At 49.1% G+C, this 17,753-nt stretch overlaps 1 protein-coding gene across 9 annotated transcripts in view; it reads right to left on the bottom strand.

The window, feature by feature from the left end:
* MTMR4 (myotubularin related protein 4) overlaps window positions 1-17,753 on the bottom strand; it is a 53,133-nt gene that overhangs the window by 17,505 nt on the left and 17,875 nt on the right. For 8 of the 9 annotated variants that reach the window (XM_068656378.1, XM_068656380.1, XM_068656383.1 and 5 more), the window contains 5 exons: window positions 8,672-8,761; window positions 6,056-6,172; window positions 5,278-5,360; window positions 4,892-5,058; window positions 3,389-3,485 (listed from right to left, as the gene is read on the bottom strand). In XM_068656378.1, the coding sequence (XP_068512479.1) occupies window positions 3,389-3,485; window positions 4,892-5,058; window positions 5,278-5,360; window positions 6,056-6,172; window positions 8,672-8,761 (554 nt within the window). Of the gene's footprint in view, window positions 1-3,388; window positions 3,486-4,891; window positions 5,059-5,277; window positions 5,361-6,055; window positions 6,173-8,671; window positions 8,762-10,793; window positions 11,013-17,753 lie in introns of those variants that run through there. The other variant, XM_068656386.1, reaches the window with a different exon arrangement.

The following is a 17,753-nucleotide window of genomic DNA, read 5'->3' as shown; positions in this document are numbered from 1 at the left end:
TCATTGGAGGAGTGCACAGAGAAAAGAAGTTGCCAGACCCATCCCTGTTTTGCAAGGGACAAGGGACAAGAATAGATTAATGTGGAAACTTCAGCAGGGGAAGCTGTAGAACTATCTGCTAGGAACGAAGAGCAACTAATCAGCAGGACTGGATAATACCCAACATTGCTACAGCAACCCAAATGCACACCAGGTAAATGATTAACTGAGATGCGTAATCTATTGCTTACATTGGCTTGGGTGCCAGAGGAATGAAAGGTGGCAAACTTGGTATCAATTTTGTAAAAAGCTCTCTGAGGTGAATGTGGGAAACCTCTCAAGTCTGACTTCTGTACAAAGCCACTGACTGCACAGTTGGTGCAAGGGTAAATACAGTGCACTTGGGAAGAGTCAACAATGGCTTTTGTGGAGGGAGGTCGCATGTCACGTATCTGGAGCTTGCTGCAGGCACCACTGAACAAGTAGATACAGCCTGCAAAGCTGACAGTGGATTTCGATTTTCATAGATTTTTGTTTGTTTGTTTGTTTGTTTTTTACACAAGTTGCTCATTGAAGACTTGAAAGAAGCTCCTCTTGAGAAACAGCAACCCTTGAAAAGCAAGAAACAGTAACAGAATGTAACTGGTTATTTTTTGTGAGAAAGGGAGTCCCAAAGGGACCCATGTTTGGCCCTGTGCTGTGTAATGTGCTCACACTGCACATGGAAAGAAATGAACAGTGAAACAATGTGACTCATGGACCATGCTGACCCAAACTAGCAAATGGAATGTTTTTGAAACTGTGAAGTTAGATCCCAGAAAGAGGCATTAACGACACTAATGCATAAATCAGCACTAGCCACACCTACAGACAAGGACAGATGAAGCATCTTCTTGCCACAAAGGCAACAAGCACCCCAGTGAGAGATCCTCCTTTACAGTATGCAAGAACATGAAGCATCACCTTTGCCATGAAAGTGGAGGAAAGTATTAAGATTTGTAGAGAAGTCTAACAAAATAAGACAAACTATGAATTAAGAGCAGTCACAGAAACGAGTAGGAAACATCGGATATCTTCAACAATACCACAGCACTCCAGGCAGCTTTTCCTCATAAAACCAAAAATAAATAAAACCGTGAGTGACTGTAAAAAGATCAAAGCTGAAGATAAGCATCAACAGCAAAAGAAAGGTGAATTTGTTTGTTTGTTTCTTTCTTTTTATTATTTTTGAAGGAACTATGTGTGCATCAACTCTCCTAGCATCATGGGCAACATGAAAACAACTTCTAGCTCAGACAGCATGGGTACATTAGCTGGCCTATGTCAGAGCATGCACAGTTCTCTCGGTGTACAGATCACTGGGGATGTAAAAGCCATGGAGATATTATGTAATATTTTTATTATTATTGTGTGCTGAAAGAGTATAACTTTTATCATGACTGAAGGAGTGGTTATTATATGCTTGTATAGCTCTACTTTTATGATGGCTGTCGCCAGGAAGAAGATAATAGTTACCAGATAAGAACATCTCGGAACAGACTTGAAAGACAACGAACAAAGTCATTACCTTGGAGTATCCTGTCTCTAACAACATTGTTTTGTCAATGCTGGGAAATAAAAGATAAAAAGGACTATAAACAGTTAAAAAGTAACCTGATTCCTGTGAATAGAGGCAGGTGGTAATGATCAAAAGCCAAGGCAGGATTTAAAGACACACTCCCTGGAGCAGCAAGAGAGAACTGGTTTCTGAGTTGCACAAGCAAATTACAACACCTTTAAGATCTTGAGATGTCTGCTGAGAAAGGAAGCTGAGACCTGCCAGGATCCCCAAGGAGGAACTCAGCAGACCCAAGGAAAGCACAACCAGGCCTGCATCCAGCTTGCTAAGAACTTCTTTCAAGTTCTTTCTTCCCTGGTTTGGTTGAAAACCAAACATCTGTCTTCAGAGACGTTTGCTAATAGCTGAGCATTGCTGGTCATAACTCCCAGGAAGCAAACCACAGGTGGTTGATCTAAGCTGGACTTTCTGAAGCAGTCAGAGGGAATCACATCCCAAAGCCTAGCAGGGAAGGAAAACCTGGCTGCTTTCAAAGACTCATAGAGACTGTACCTGCAGCACAGACCTACCTGTTGTGCATTCTGAAACTGAGCAGTTCAGGAAAACAATTTTTATTTGAAATTCCTGGAAAAACTGTGTAAATGCTGTCAACAAAGTCACGTAACATTCCAGAAGCAATAATGTGGTATGGATAAGAAGAAAATGAATTGAAGCCCAAACAGATTGCTTGATGCCTGGATTCCTGAGGAAGCACGTGAGAGAAGGTAGCAGGCAGCAAACTGCAAAACTCCACAGGGATTTCCCCAGGTCAGCATACCTGAGGCTTCTCACGGTCTCCACAAGAAACTGGAAATATAAAGGTGATTGGGGATGTTTTTACTGTCTGAGAAATACAGAAAAGACTGAGGGATACCAGTCATTTCAAGCAAAGGATTAAAGGGAATGCAGAAATGAACATGTCAGTCAAAGCTTAATAAAAACCTGTTGGCTTAATGCCACCTGCCGCAAAGAATGCGGAAGCGCTTCTCCAAGAGCTCTTCTCCAGGAGCAGAAGACAGGTGAGAATCACTGACGTGCTGGGTGAAGGACCTTCCAGAGATCTCCACTCCTGCCCACAGTGGAACCACATCCAACACTAGATCAGCTGAGAACTGAAACGCTCCAAGGATGAAGACCTCCTGCCTCCCTGGGTGACTTGTCCCAGCAAAGCATCTTCCCCCTTCTGGAGAAGGACACTTCCCCCATGTCCAATCTGAGCCTCCCAAGCTGCAACTTGAGGCCAGTGTCCCTTGTTCTTTCACCTTCCACTGTCAGAAGAGTCTCACTCCATCACCTTTGTAACTGCCCTGCAGGCTGTAAGCAGATCACCCTTCAGCCTCTCCTTCACCAGACCGAACCAACCCAGCTCTTCCTCCAGACTTCTCAGTACCTTGAGAGCCCTCCACTGGCTTGTCCCCAGTTTCCTGACACAGGTGAATGGCTGCCTGACTTCATGTAACCTTTCAATTTTCAATGTGAGCATTTTAGAAAGACTGACCAGAAAGGCAACCCTATGATGAATGATTTCTCCAAGACCCTAGATTGCCTTCAAGGATAAATTCTGGCCACCACATTATAAACTACCTGAGGCAGCATTTACAATTGCTGCTAGCTCTGATGTTTGGAGTGTACTCCTTCTTAAAGGAGGAAAGAAAAGGGGTCTGGCTCATATGCTGATCTTCCTGAGGGTTATCAAGACCTGAAAGGAGGATTAGCTGGAGCCTGACTCATCCACTGCTCTACATGGGGATTGCAAAGGGAAGAAGGAAAGGAAAGAGGAGATCGGGGAGAGCCTAGTGGTGAAACACTCACTTGTAATTGTTGTTGATGTCAGAGACTCGCCAGACATTCTGCAAGTCAAAGCCCATCCTCACCAGCTCCATCTCGAATCGGTATCTTACGTGGTCTCCTGGAATGGTAGAGCATAGGGTATTTACTGACAGCTAAGCAGAACTGATAAAATTTAAACATCAGTGGCAGCTCCATAGCAACTATCACAGGCTGGAGAGAAACCACAGGACAGCTGGACAGCAGGGTTCTTGATTCAGAAGCCAAAACGACTTGTCCCTTGCATGGGTGCCTCTGCCTATTTTGTCGAGTCAGATCACCTCCCAGTCTCAGTAGCAGAAAAATAGCCTTCCCTGTTCAGTGCGTGTTTTGGGGGCGGTGGTGTTAATTTCATCTGTGTTTTCCTTCTGATGGAGATGGCTTCCAAAGCAGATGTTGGAAAGCCAATGGCAGAGGCAGCCCACTCCAGAGGCAGTTTTTTCAGACTGCTCTGTCAGAGGGTGACTCAGTTTCCTCTTATGTTTTAGCCTCACCGTACAAATACTGGATGTCTTTGGTGCTCAAGTGACAAATCTTGTTAATAAATAAATACTGAAATGTTCTTTGCCTCATTCATATCCTGCAGCAACAATTTTTGCAGGTAAATGTACTTATATTAGATAATAATATTTTCTGTATGGGAAAGACAACAAATACCTCCTAATTGCTGATGTTTGGGGGCAGAGCAGGGATACATATCTTACCTTTTTCTCTACCAACTTCTTTTTGGTACCTCTTTCAGATATACTATTCATCCCCCATCCCTCCATCCAAACCTGCATCATTCTGGCTACTGCTTCTCTCTTAATAACAACACTTTTCTAAATCTAAAGCAGGGCTTATCACTCAGTTTAATTTCCCTTTATTCATGTTGAAGCTTTTCAAAGAGAAAGCACCTGCAAGTGAACTTTGTGTTCCAGGAGAGGGCAAACTTCCAATCCACACGAGGGCACTATCACAACTCTGTTTTCCTCTTTATGGATTCAAACATTTCATTTGTGCCTGAGTAAAAATGAGCCAGACATCTCTGCAGATTTTATCACAGGAATGTCACGACATTTCTAAGCAATGGAGAAGAGTTGCAGATGGACTGATATTAATGATGCTGCCTCAATGCTGATGACATTTACTGTCAAAGGACAAGACTGCTTGAGCTGTCTCATTATCATGATGAAAGTACTAAAGGATGGGATGTTTTCTTCATTCACAAGGAGAAAGGGAAAAGGGGACTTAAGTGCTGCTGGCTCAGAATACTCCTTAGCATGCTTATTATTTATTGTTCCTTTTACTGTCCGTGTTAGCCAGCTGCATCTGAACATCAGCTGGATGTCTAGGCCAGGTACGGGATGGCCCTTAGCAAGATTAACTTGGGCTGTGGCCACAGCAGAACGTAAGACACAGCAAGACGTTGGTTTATGAACAATAGCTCATGTTGCATTGCTGTGCTTCTGGACAAAAAAACAGGAAGCAGATGGGTCAGGAGCCTACCTGGACGGCAGAGATGGGCATGTTGATCCTCCTCATCAACACAGACTCCTAAGCACCACGCGTGGTAGGCAAATGCAAAAAGGTCCTCAGGCTTCGCAGGGCGGGCAATGGCTCGATTTAGCCTCTTCAGCCACTCCTGGCACTGCTTAAAGGTGGAAAAATGGCACCTGCAAACCCAAATGCAAATCATACTCAGTGGGTACATATATCCAGCTGAGACCAAGACAAGGAGCTCTGCTCAGAAAAAGGAATAAAGCACCAAGTCCCAGGAAAAAAAAACAGAGCAACCTTGACCATAAAGAGCTTCATTCCAATGACAGAACAAAGAGAGACACCAGAGCTGATCATGGCAACTGCAGTGGCATCTATAAGATAGCAACGGCTACCTGATCACTTTGGAGTCCTTGCAGACAATGTGAAGCTGGAACATATCCCGACACTCCACACTCTCCATCATCCTCAAAGGCACCTGCAAGGGACAGAAGCAGTGCATGAGAAGACATCATACTAGCAGAAACAGCAGCCCAGCCCATAGACCCATCACTCCCAGCCATGGCTCTGTTAACAAACACGAGCTCCTAGTCCAAACTACAAACCCACTTCAAGGCTTATGAAGCATCACGATCCAGCACAGAGTCTCCTTCAAGGATTACTATTCTGATTTCTGTTCTGTCCTTGGCTAGTCTCCCACCATCAGCCAGTTACTGACTAAATCACAACTAGATAAACACAGGCAACTGAGCCAAACAAAGGCTACAATAAAAGATGGCATGTCAATACAGTGAGAGAAAGCCTCAGGCTCCCACTGGCTGACTCTAGGATGCTGATATCCAAATAAGACAAGTGCCAGGTAGACCGGCCTCTGGCCTATAAGAGACCTTAACAAGTCTTAAAACCCCTGAGCTTAATGCTGGATTTCAAAATGAAGAGCAAGGGAAAGACCTAATTATCATCTATAGGAGAACCCCATCTGCCCTCCAAAATGCAGCAGCAGGACAGCAACTGCGTGACCAGCAGTAATAGATGTCAGGCTTGGCAACTTTTAAGAGGCACAGTTCCCAGGCTGCAAACCATACAAATGGCTTATGCCTCCCCAAATCCCCATCCCAAAATACTGCATGAGATTACAGTTCAGGAAACAGGAATGGGCAAATCCAGACTTACATTGATCACAGAATCCTTAAATTTGATATGAAGCCGGTAGTTGGAGATGGCGATCACAGCATCATTTGCGTGGCCAAGATACTCTACCCCCTCGCCCTGCAACACAGTGAACGGGACCTGGAAAGGAGACACCACTAGTTAGGTCACATGCTGAGCACTTTGCACACCATTAATGCCAAGAGCTGCTCCTCCTACTGTCTCCACAACGCATCTCCTGTGGGAAATCACATCGATGTGCTTTTTGTGTGCTGCTGAGAGCACAGAACAGCGCTGGTACCCACTGCCCAGCCCCGCTGGACGGCTCTTCTGCCAAGGATGCCTTGGGAAGCAGTGAGCAGCTGCAGGGAGGCAATTACTTGCAGAAGAGAGGTGTGCACCACAAATACTACGTGTACCGACCATGGGCACCTGGCTATGAGGGTGCTGTATGCAAGGTGGGGGCCTTACGGTCCCCACTTCTTACAGAAGGTCAACATAGCGCTGATGCAGGCAGTGTGATTAAGGGAACCACCTCAGACACAGCCTGGGCTGAGGAGGAGCCCCAGGGAGGCTCTGCACAGTGCCAGATGCAGCCCGATGCTGCCCGAGTCCTCTACCCAAGGTGCAGTCATGCATGTGATGCTGCTGCGCCACAGGAGCAAAGGAGCATCCCAACAGAACCCCTGGGTACTAATCCAGGTAAATAAATGAAACAAAGGGTGGCACACTTTCTGCTAACAAGGCTGTGAAGGAATCTCTGTGTATAGTGTTTTGTAAGACTGAGGAAACCGTGATGAAGCTACCTGTATTTTTTCTTTTAATCTAGGTGGAGATAAATCAAACGTCTGTCTGATTTTCCCTATCAGCCCAGACATGCTGTAGCTATTTTTAAAACAGGGGATCCTGGCAGATGGCCAAGACTAGTGTGTTGTTGGTTTTTTTGTGTTTTTTTTTTTTTTTTTTTTTATCCTTGTTAAAAAAGGAAAAAAAAAAAAGCGGAGCAGCCTGGAATTCATCAGGCCTCTTTGCCCTAGCTAAGCAGACTCCTTTTTGTTCCCCGAATGCCACCTATACCAGGTGATTTTGGTAACCAGTTATGCAAAAATATCGTAACTATTTCAGCCAAAACCCTTTACTTGCCAGCCAGGGGATCTTATGAAACAATTCATTTTACTATTATTAATACAGGTCAGGCCACGTTATCTTTATTTCTAAGCTGTATCTACGGCTTGAATACATGATGCCTAAAAACTGAATTTCCTGGATTTCCAATGTGATAGTGCAAGTGACAACTGTCCTAAAGAATTCTCCCTTCTTAAGTTACTTGAAAAAAAATAACAACCTTAGGCTGGCACCTGTCTGAAAACCTTTGAAATATTAATTATTTGACATTAAGAAAATATACTCTCTTTATTTCTGCAGTCTATTATGCATACTTGCCAATGCTGTTTTTAGTTGGCACATATTTTGTCTGCTTACGTGGCTCTTTCACACAGCAACAGAAGGGAGAGAGATTAGAGATGGGATGGTAAAGCTCCAAGAACTGACAGGGGAATCCTGGAATAAACTGTCGGTGCTTGAATGCAGCTTGTTATCAAATCGATGGCTCCCTTTCAGACTTCATTTTATATTAAGAGACTAAAAATCACTATTCTCTTTACTGAATGCGAATTATCCTTTGGGAGGGGCAAACTTTATGGTCCTCCACGAAGACTACTCAAGCAGGCTGTGCTCTTCTCCAGGTGCTCTCAGTTCAGAGCCACCTCAGCTCCATCATCAGGATACCGACCTGCAGCCTCTGCACGCCTCCCAGCCCGCATTTGCTCTTTCCCAGTCAACCTTCCAGCTGTCACATTTCAGTCCTTGCTCTTACCAGCATTGTTTACTGAAACAATGCCAATCTCTGAGCATCCTCGACCATTGCAGCAGCAGTAAGAACATACACTGCGTGCCTGGCTCTGGCCATAGGAGCAGGATGACAAGCACTGGGACAAGGTGGCAGGGGACTGTGCGAAAGAAGGCAGAAACACTGGGAGGTTCAGCTCCCACTGCCCTTGCTGCACAGCAGCAGTGGCACCTGGGTCTCTTTCAAGGGTCTCTTGCAGCATGAGGTTGGCACCACCCAGGTTTCTCTTTCCATATGTTGGTTTCTCTTTCCAACAGCTCTGCAGCAGAAAAACACCAGAAGCAATGTACATGAAAGTCAGATCAGCTGTTGCAATACGGCATGCTATTGCCATCGAGAGCACAGCCTAGCTCCGGTATGCTACCAGTCCCACAGAGGGTCTGCCTGCTGCGGTGTGATACAGCATCACAGCTCCTCACCACCAGCACAGGTGGAGGGCAGAGAATACCCAGAACAGCGGTGTTGCATCATGCTTCAGCTGTATCTGAGCAGCAGATGTGACGCCGTGTGAACTGCAGCATCTTGGCAGGGCTGGAAAGGAGGGGGAGGAGGCACCGAGCAGCTGCCCACAGCCTCCATGCACGTGAAGGGCTCACCAGAGTGAGTGTGACCTACAGTGCTGGCCGACCAGTGGCCTCTGGAGCGCATCCTGGGCTGGAGAAGTGCTCTCCGATTTCATGCTACAGAGCCTGCTACATCCTGAAGCGTATGGTTTCTGTTTTCTTCCTTACCTGCAATGACTCTTCCTCCTTTACAAGCTCTTTTGGGGGGAACAAGTCCTTGGCCTGGATGTACTCCAAACTGGGTGGGCCTTCCTCACCCTGCATTACAAACAAAATACACATTAAGAGAAAGACCCCAGCCAGTGAATGTTATGAAAAGGCAAAATCAAGAGTTATGGATACTCTTGGCACCCCAGTACGTTGGGGATCCCCTGAACCTGTGGATGGAAATGCCCGTTCTGCCTCCAGACCAAACCTCTCCGATGCTGCAGGACCTCAGCAGTTTCTCCTGCTATTGCAGAACACCATAGCACAGCAGAAAGCTGACACAGGTCTCCAAATCTGTCTCTTCCAGCCATGTGCTCTTTGGAAAGCTGAGCAGATACACCTCAACAATGCACAGCATCTTGGAGTGATGTGACAGTAACTGTGATTTGTCACATCAAATGTGACCCCATGAACTTTGTCACGGAACCACAGCAGAAATGAACCCAGAGGGTTCCACCAGCTTCAACCTACTCTTACTGCTACAAAGGATTCCTTTCTTTGGGGAGCTTTTCTCACTCTTGGCCCAAAGAAACCTAGGAAGAGCCCGAAGTTTTATTTGAGGAGTATATGAAAGTGTGAAATGCAAACCTACAACAATTGCCTCGAATTACACCCAAGAAGCAAATCTTCAGTCACTTATGAAATCCTGGTCTTAATTTTCAGCGACCCTTCCCTCACATTCTGTCAAACCACCAACACGTTGCATGAACGAGCAGCATCCAGACACTCAGCAGAAGACACTTGCCGCTGAGAGCTGAGGGTGGCATTAATTCCAAGTGCTGAAGTACTTTGTTGTAGGAACATTTCTTCAGAGTGCCTCTTGCTCTCTCAGTAGTGCTCCTCTACAAGCTCCAGCAGTTATTAGGAAATACTCTGCTAAGCATTCAGTAACAGGAAGAATTTAAAATGAAATACTTTTCTGGTTAAGTTCCCTGAGCTAGAACCCCAAATTTTGATCTGAGGAAATAAGAACCCTGCTCAGACAATTTAAAGTGATGCCAAATCCTCTTATGTTTCATCAGAGATTAAACCGAAAGTGATTCACATATGCCCTGAGGGCCACGTCCGGCGCTGAACACGACTCAGAACCCCACTCCTCCTCTGAAGGCTCAGCCTGCGGCCCCAAGCTCACGTTGCTGTGAGGGGCGCAGGAGGCCACGGGGGCTTGGGGCCTCTCCCACCACCAGCCCCTGCTTGGCTGTTGAGGTGCTGGCCTGGAAGCAGAGACCCTCGTCTCCTGCCACACAAAGAAATCCCAGTGAGCAGCAGGAGCTAGAGCAGAGCAGCCTGAGATCTCCACCAGCATGGGTGTCCTTGAGTCCCTCCCCGCCCGCAGCATGGGTTGGGCAGGAGGCTGAGCATCTCTGCATCTCCTGCCCAGCCCCTTCCTGGGGTGCAGCAGCAGCTCAGGACCCCTCGCTCGTCACAAGCCAGTGATTCCCTGAAGCCATTTAACCATGAGTCATTTTTCTGGGGGGGAGGGAGGGGGCAGGGGACACACTACAAGGGGATGGGGGACAACGACGCAGGATGGGGCATCAGATCTCCTCTGAGCAAAACTGCTTTCCCAGAAGGTAAAAAAGAGAGCTCAGGATCCCCTCCTTCAGCATGGCCTGCAGGGAGGGTCAGAATGGGAAGGGGGCTTATGCATCCCAGCCTCGCACCGTGCCCCTGGGGTCTGCTGCACCTGCGGGGTCATTTTCCAGCCCCAGGCAAGGACCCACACCAGGGCCTTTGGCTGACAACCCACTGGACTGGTGCCTGCTGTGTCCTTGGGCTGGGGCAGGAGAGTGGAACAGCCACAGTGGGGGCCACAGCGTCTCACAGGGCACGTGGAAGGGAGGAGAAGGGCTTCCCCCTTCGCAAGGGGGATGCAGCAGCATGCCGAGCCAGGGAGGTGCGGGGCAGCAGGACCTGCAGGCAGCCTGGCCTCAAGGACAGGCCTGATCTGGGGCGGGCGGCTCAGCACAGGGGCTGGAGAGATGAGCTGGCTTACCGCCCTGCTTGCAGACATGGAGCAGACGGGGAGGGAAGGAGGGGGGGGGGGAGGGAGGAAAGAATGAAAAAAAAAAAAAGCACTTACAAAGCAGTTGAGCATAGAGCAGGAGACGCGGCCTGGCAGACTCATGTTCATTTCCAGAGGCGGCAGCTGGGCTGGGCGCACGCAAGGAGCATCTCCTTCCTTGGGCCTTTTGCTGCGGCCAGCAGCGGCTCCTGAGCCCTGGCGCAGGGATTTCCGCAGCCTCCCCGTGCCTCGGCGAAGGGCAGGAGCATCCCTGCAGCGGGCAGCCCGAGCAGGTGCCGCGCTCGGCTGCGCTGACAATGGAGGGAGGGAGGGCGGAGGACGGGCAGACTCCACCTACCTCCCAGGGAAGCGGAGCAGGGCTCTGCCATCCAAGCGTCTCCCTGACAGGCGAGACAGAAAATGGAGAGGCCGATGGGGATCACCCCTGCTCCCCCCGTCCCGTCCCCATGCTCACGGCCGGCACCTGGCCGGCGAGGACGTGTGGACACCGGCCCCGCTCCTCGGCGGGCTGCCGGGAGATGCAGTCCGGGCCTGGCGCTCCTCCCCGGCGGCACCTGGCTCCTGCCGCACTGATGGCGCGGGTGGGAATGCCGGGAACAATAGCGGCGAGGAGGCTTTGTGCTCCAGCCCGCTGCTGCAAACCTTCGCTTCGGCCTCTGGCAGCCTGACGGCTCCCTGCCAGGCCTGGGAGGTGAGGACAAAGGGGCTGCCCCGCTGCTCCACGGGGGTTTGGTCCCCCAGCCTTTACGTCCGCGCTGCCCAGCAGCTGCCAGGCGCAGGGATTTGCAGGATGTTTGGCTCCTACCGGCTCTCCTGGTGCTCATGTTGTGGCGCAGGCAACGGCACGGGGCCATCGGGTCCCCTCACTGCTGGCCTGGGCAGTGGCTCCGCTGGGGAGCTTCCCCACCGCCAGGTTTGCAATGGGTGCAGACACTGGGCGAATGCCGCCGGTGCAGGAGGCGCCGCGGGGCTGAACACCCAGCCCCTTCCCCTGCATCCCCAGGGGCTGACTCGCTCTGCCCGCCACTCCTCGTGCCCCACAGCAGACCATGGGCTCACTAGGTCCCAGCCCAGAAGCCACGGGACAGGAGGCTCTGGGGAAATGCTCCGTTCCCATCACCAGCCCTGCCTCCTGCTACTGAGGAGGCGGCTGGGATTATTTGCTCTCCCCTGCCCTGCTCGGCACTGAGCAGCAGCACTGAGCCTGGACAGCATCCCTCCTCAGAACTACTTTCCTAGCTGCTGCTTTTGAAGCCAAATTGCACCCTACAGAGCCACCGCATCTTGGTGACAGAGATTAGCATGCTGGAAATAAAGAGCAAAAGTGAGAATCTTTTGCTTGAAACACAAAAGGAACATCCAGCCCTTCATCAGTCCTCCAAGGCCCCAGGCCCAGGTCTTCTGCTCAGACCAGCTGGTTTCCTTCTGGGGCAGCGGACCAGAACACGGCTTTGGGCTCCCCAAGGACCCACTTGCCCCACAGTCACCACAAGACAGCTCTAACTGCCAACACCAACACAACAGCATCTCAAAAGGTTCTTTCAAGTCACATGAAAAGACTTGGGCATTTCTCCACAAAAATTGTTAAGGGTTAGATTGTTTTGAGCTGCCTTGCTCAAGGGACAGCTTTGCAACACCCAGATGTGCTGTCCTGTGTCACTGCAGGGCAGCAGAGCCCAGGCAATGAACTCCCTCACTGGGAAACCAAGTGAACCAGCTACCCCAAAGGCCACACAGGCTACACTATTTGGATGCTGGACAAAAGCACAGAGGAAGAATAAGCCACAAAATCCCAGTAACCGTTACCATTGGTTCTGTCCTAGTCCAACATTTACTTGATACCTAGTGGGTGTCACAGTAGACATTGCCTGGGCTCAGAGGCCCTTGCCTCCATGGGGCACCCTGGGCTCTCCTCTAACGGGGCTGCCTGGCAGGACATGGAGAAAGCACAGCCCCGAAGGCATCTGTGCTACATACGAGGTCAACACATCAGGAGAACAGAGGTTTATCCACAAGGTTAAGGATTTGTGTTGGCCAAATCTGAACGGTTCCCCGGGGGTACTCCTCTTGGGTAAGTGCCAGAAGTCTGCTGAAAAAACAGAGCAGCAAAAGGTGGCAGAAGTCTTTTATGCTGGAAAGAAAGTATAGCTATAAAAGACATAAAACATCTTTTCTTTTCTGATATGCACTGGGGAAAAGCAAAATACATCTGTCAATACGTAAAGCACTGAAGTCTCTTCAGTGGAGTCAATGCACACATTGCTCTTTAACGTACTGAGTGCATAGAATGTATGAGTCGTGTTTACAACATACAAAATTATGGACAAGGCAAGTAAGCAAGCTGCTCTGAGACTTTCCGGACCAGCTGGTCAGGACACAGAGCTCAGCTCAGGGCCCAGCACAGGGGCTGCTTCCAGCTCAGGTTGCAGAGGGACCTTTACAGACCTAAGCTGCAGCTGCGCAGAGTTAAGAGGTTGTTTGTCAGATCATTACTTTGAATTTCCAACCTAAGCTGACCTGAACATCCACAAATAGATTTTCCCCTGCTTCAACAGAAATATTTTTTGCATTTGCAGCATTAGAAGAGAACTCGCACACAACTCGGATTTGTGCCCGAGAGCCAAGTCTGGGGCTGAGCAGACCCAGCCCCAAGCCTTAGCAGCATGTCAAGAGCCTGCAGAGTTTCAAACTCCACCACTTTCACCTCTTCCTACCGCAAATTTAGCCTCCTGAGTCATCCTAGTTCACAAAATATCTGTTCTCACATCCGTGCAATCAAACAGCTGCAGTACCGAGCAGGCTCAGGGAGTGCAGGGCGCCGGCAGCCTCCTTTTAGCTGGCTTAACTCAAGGGATTTCCTAAATGCCAAGTCAGATGTCTCCCCAGCCGAGCAGCTGGCGTTCCCTCCATTATCACTAAAAACCGTACGACTGAACTGGGAAGACAAGGTTATTTTCACGTAACTGGGCTCCTCTGAGTGTCTTGCACATGTACATTTATGCTGGGGAAGAGAGAAACCTCCCGCATTTCTCCCAACCACAACAATCCTAAAGGCTTTGTGTACTTCAAGGAAGAGAGGAGCTGAATATAATACAGTCAACATGTTCGTAAGGCCAATTAGTAGTAATTAACCCTGTTTTCTCCCAGTAGCAATGCACATTGTTCATGCTGTGCTGCTCCTCCCTCCCCTCTGCGCAGCTCCACTCACACACCACAGGTAAACAGCTTGCAACCTGCTAGCAGTCCCAGAAGGGATTTGGAGGCTGCATTTGGGTCTGTGCTGGCAGCACAGGACTGCTGCCGAGGCACTGAAATCCCATGGCCTGGAGCTGCTCAGCACCCTGAATTACATCCCGGTGTCAAAAGGTGGCCCAGCTCTCTACAGGACAGGGAGAGTGCAATGCAGCAAGCAGCAAGCACCCGCCTGCTGAGCCACCTCGCAGCTTCCCTCCTGCTCTGCGGGTCTACAGCTCAATGCCCCCTCCCAGAACAAGAGGCCACTTGAGCAAAGTCTGCAGTGCCTCAAAGAGTGCAAATGAAACACTGCAGGGCTGGCAACCCCTCACCAAGTAAAACGTGACTGTTGCAGACAGGTGGCAGCAAGCAACTGAAGGGCAGGAGGAGGAGAAGTGCTCCCGTCCCCTGCAGGATGCCACCACCATCACCCTGGACAGACTTCTGAGAACGGGTCCATCTGCCCAATCCTAACAGACTCCTGTCCTCCACTTCACAAAATGACAGTAAATACCCTCACATCAGGCAGAGGGCACCAATTCTACCACTTCTAATGATTAAGGGCAGGCTTTTTGTCACTGCAGGGTTATGTGAGGAGAGAACCCATGTGGACAGAGAGCCAGGGCTGCTGCACAAGATGGCAGAACCGAACCCACAGCCCTGTCCCTAGGGCTGCCCCGGCCTGTCTCCAGCTGGAGAAAAACAACAGGGGAAAAAACGTAGCAGGAGGAGGTAACTGTCTTGGGCAGATAGTCCCAAAGTCAAAATTTATCCTCCTGCTTAGCACAGATACCTGCACCAGGGTGAGATAAATTGCTATAACGGGGATCTACATGAGCTGATGCAGACAGCTGATGAGCTGTGGCCAATGGGACTTCTTGTTCTGCCTCCTCTTCTTCTCTATGTGAAGGGCATCTTTGTTTCGGGTCTCTCTACAAAAACAGTTCATTTCCTCAAAGCCTAAGGAGGTCCTTGGTGAACCAAAAGGCTGCTGAGCCATTGAGATGGCCTTCCAGAAAAAAAAAACCAAAAAACTAAACTTGTGTGAAGAGTGCTTTATATCCCATCCTGCTTTATATCCCATAAACCAGGAGTGGGGTGGCGAATGTCAGCTTTTGATCTTTACAAGATGACAGTAGAGGTTGTAGATCTGATATACCACACATTTAATACTTGTTCAGAAAACTGGCCAGAAGTGAGCACGTAACACAAGCACGAACAAACACAGAAAGCCTTTGAGAAGAGGGATGACACAGCTCCATATGCCACAGAGATGGGACGGGATGGCTAAACTGCAAAGCCTCACCCTACTAACAGCCAGCAGCCTCCAAAGGGAACAAGTTGAGGTGGAAATCTTGACAGCCCCACTACCCACAGCAGCTGAGAACAGGGAATGCTGCAGCACAAGTTGTATGGCATGCAGCTAGAGCTGCACCCGCACCGACTTACCCCTCGGGTTAGTTTAAGTAATTTATTAAGGTGCTGGTTGCTCTTTACGACTTCCATTAGCCAAAGTTAAGGATTAAACCACCACTAGTGCTGTCTTTAAGGTTATTTTCATCAGCAGCTAATCTTTGGGGGAGAAATAAAGAGATTCTTCCAATCAAAGCAGTCAAAGCTCTTAAGCGATGACCATGCACCTGTAGCAGCAGAAAAGGCCAAGAAGCTAGCAATCTGCACCGGGGTGCTGCTGAGTAAGGTACCAGCTTTGGGGCATGCCCTTGCTAACCAGAGGGCATTGGTGCTTTGCCCTCTGACCGCAGTGATCACAGCTCATTAACTCCAGCTCAGCTCACCTGCAGGGAACCAGGTCTCCAAGCAGCCCTCCCCGCAGGGGGCCGAAGCCACCTGCCCACGAACCAGCGCCCAGCCTCCAGCACCCGAAGCAGGCCTGCCCTGAGCTCAGAGGTCACAGCCTGCAGAAGAGCTCACAGAAGGACTCACTGAGGGTAAGAGTTACCCCCTACCTTCAGTTGCTGGAAGCAGCTCAGATAAGCAGGAGGGGATAAATGCTTATCTCTACAGCTCACAGTAAGTTGCTTTCTCCCCCTTGTCCCAGGAGGCAGAAAGCCTATGCCCTCTTCCCAAAACGGTGGGTGAGGGGGTGTGGTTCTTTTCTTGCAAAAGGAAAAATAAACAAAAACAAAACAAAGACCAGAAAGGAACTTTTGAGTATAATATGAAAAATGCATAAATCCTTTTCAAAAGGTCCTCTGAAAATGTAAAGATATCTTCAGGTATTCGTAAGGAGACCCTCTTGCCTAGAAGAAGTCAAACTCCTAAAGGTTAAAACTATGTAAGGGCCAGCTCAGGATATGTATCTGCCAAGGCACATGAAAGGAGCCCAGTGAAAAGTAAAGGATTCCAACGTTTTAGTAAGTCTAAAGCTCCAGCCCATGCACCCCATAAAGGACACAGGTTTCGGGAGTGTAGACAAGGATTAAAGGCAAGAGCCACCTTCTGTACAGAGCACGATGCAAACAACAGAGCGCTTCAGCTGTCTAAGGGGAACGTGACAGACCTACAGGAAGGGCACGGAGCAGCACACAGGCAACACCACTGTTCAAAGCTACTCCCAGTACAAGAGCTGGGGACAGTCAGCTGAAACGATGTGGAGCAGGTTCAGAAGGCAGACAGGGCTGCTGCCCACAGCTTGGGAGTACAGCTCTGCACAGCATGTCACAGCCGTAGGTAAGGTGGAAAAGGCCAGGGTCTGCACAGCTGAAGATCTTTACTTGGTTTTGAAAAGCAGATAGATTAATTAATGGCCCTTGGTAGGGCCATTAAAAAATCTACCAAGGGCTAATAAAACATCAGGAAATTGTTTCAGGATTACAAAGTTGAGCTGCAGATCCTGACTTGAGGGAGTACAGCAGAGAGATGCTCCCCCAGGCTCTCTCTGCAGCATTCTCCAGTAGACCCTGGCCTTTTCCACCATACCTGGAGGGATTTTTGATGTATTTTCCACACATACATTCACTTCTCCTCCTCTCTGTCCTCTCCTTTAGAGATTCTCAGACTACACGATCTGGAATAGCCGCAAACCAGCCTTGCTTGGGTCTACTCAGCCTCTCCACACGCTGTGTGGTACCCTGAACATCGGTTCCCTGTGACACTGAGAGCAAAGCAAGTTCTCCCAGCCTCAGTTACCATGAAGCACAAGGGCTGCTAGCTAGGAGGAAGCAGCATGACCCTTCCAGTTTCACAAGGGAAGTTCAGGGAACCAGAATCAGACACAGACATGCGGCCTCCAGCCTGGAGGCAGCCCTGTCTCAACAAAGGGGAACCTGAGTAGGTTTCCTGACTTCCCACACTCTCACTAACCTGGGCATGAAAAGGTATGGGCAAGAGAAGCAAGCCCCGGGACAGAGTTGCTGACCTAAGTCAGTTCTCGACAGCCACGAACATGCACACAACAAGGAATTTTGTAAGAGCAGGTTGTTTTTCAGTGATTCAGCATGACACAAAGTACGATCCAGACATTTCCAAGATTTGACAGTGAGATGCTCTGCTACAGATACAAAAGAAAGGGAACAGGATTATCCAGATGTTGGTTAGCTTTACCAGTGCCACTGCAACATTTGAGTGTTCGTGACACGTTAGGAAAGGTTGCATAAGATCAGGTCATTTTAAGAAAAGAAAAAGGTTCAATTTTTCATTAATGTTTGGATGCATCTGCATCAATCTCATCTCCATCTCATATAGAGAAACTGTTGGGTCTTTTTCAATCTGAAACCAGAATAATTCCAACTCAGAGTATAAGATGCTTTATCAGGTTACAAC

The sequence above is a fragment of the Anas acuta genome, chromosome 19 (genome assembly GCF_963932015.1).
Source record: "Anas acuta chromosome 19, bAnaAcu1.1, whole genome shotgun sequence".
In the NCBI taxonomy this organism is placed as follows: domain Eukaryota; kingdom Metazoa; phylum Chordata; class Aves; order Anseriformes; family Anatidae; genus Anas; species Anas acuta.
This window is presented reverse-complemented; position numbering and strand designations above follow the sequence as displayed.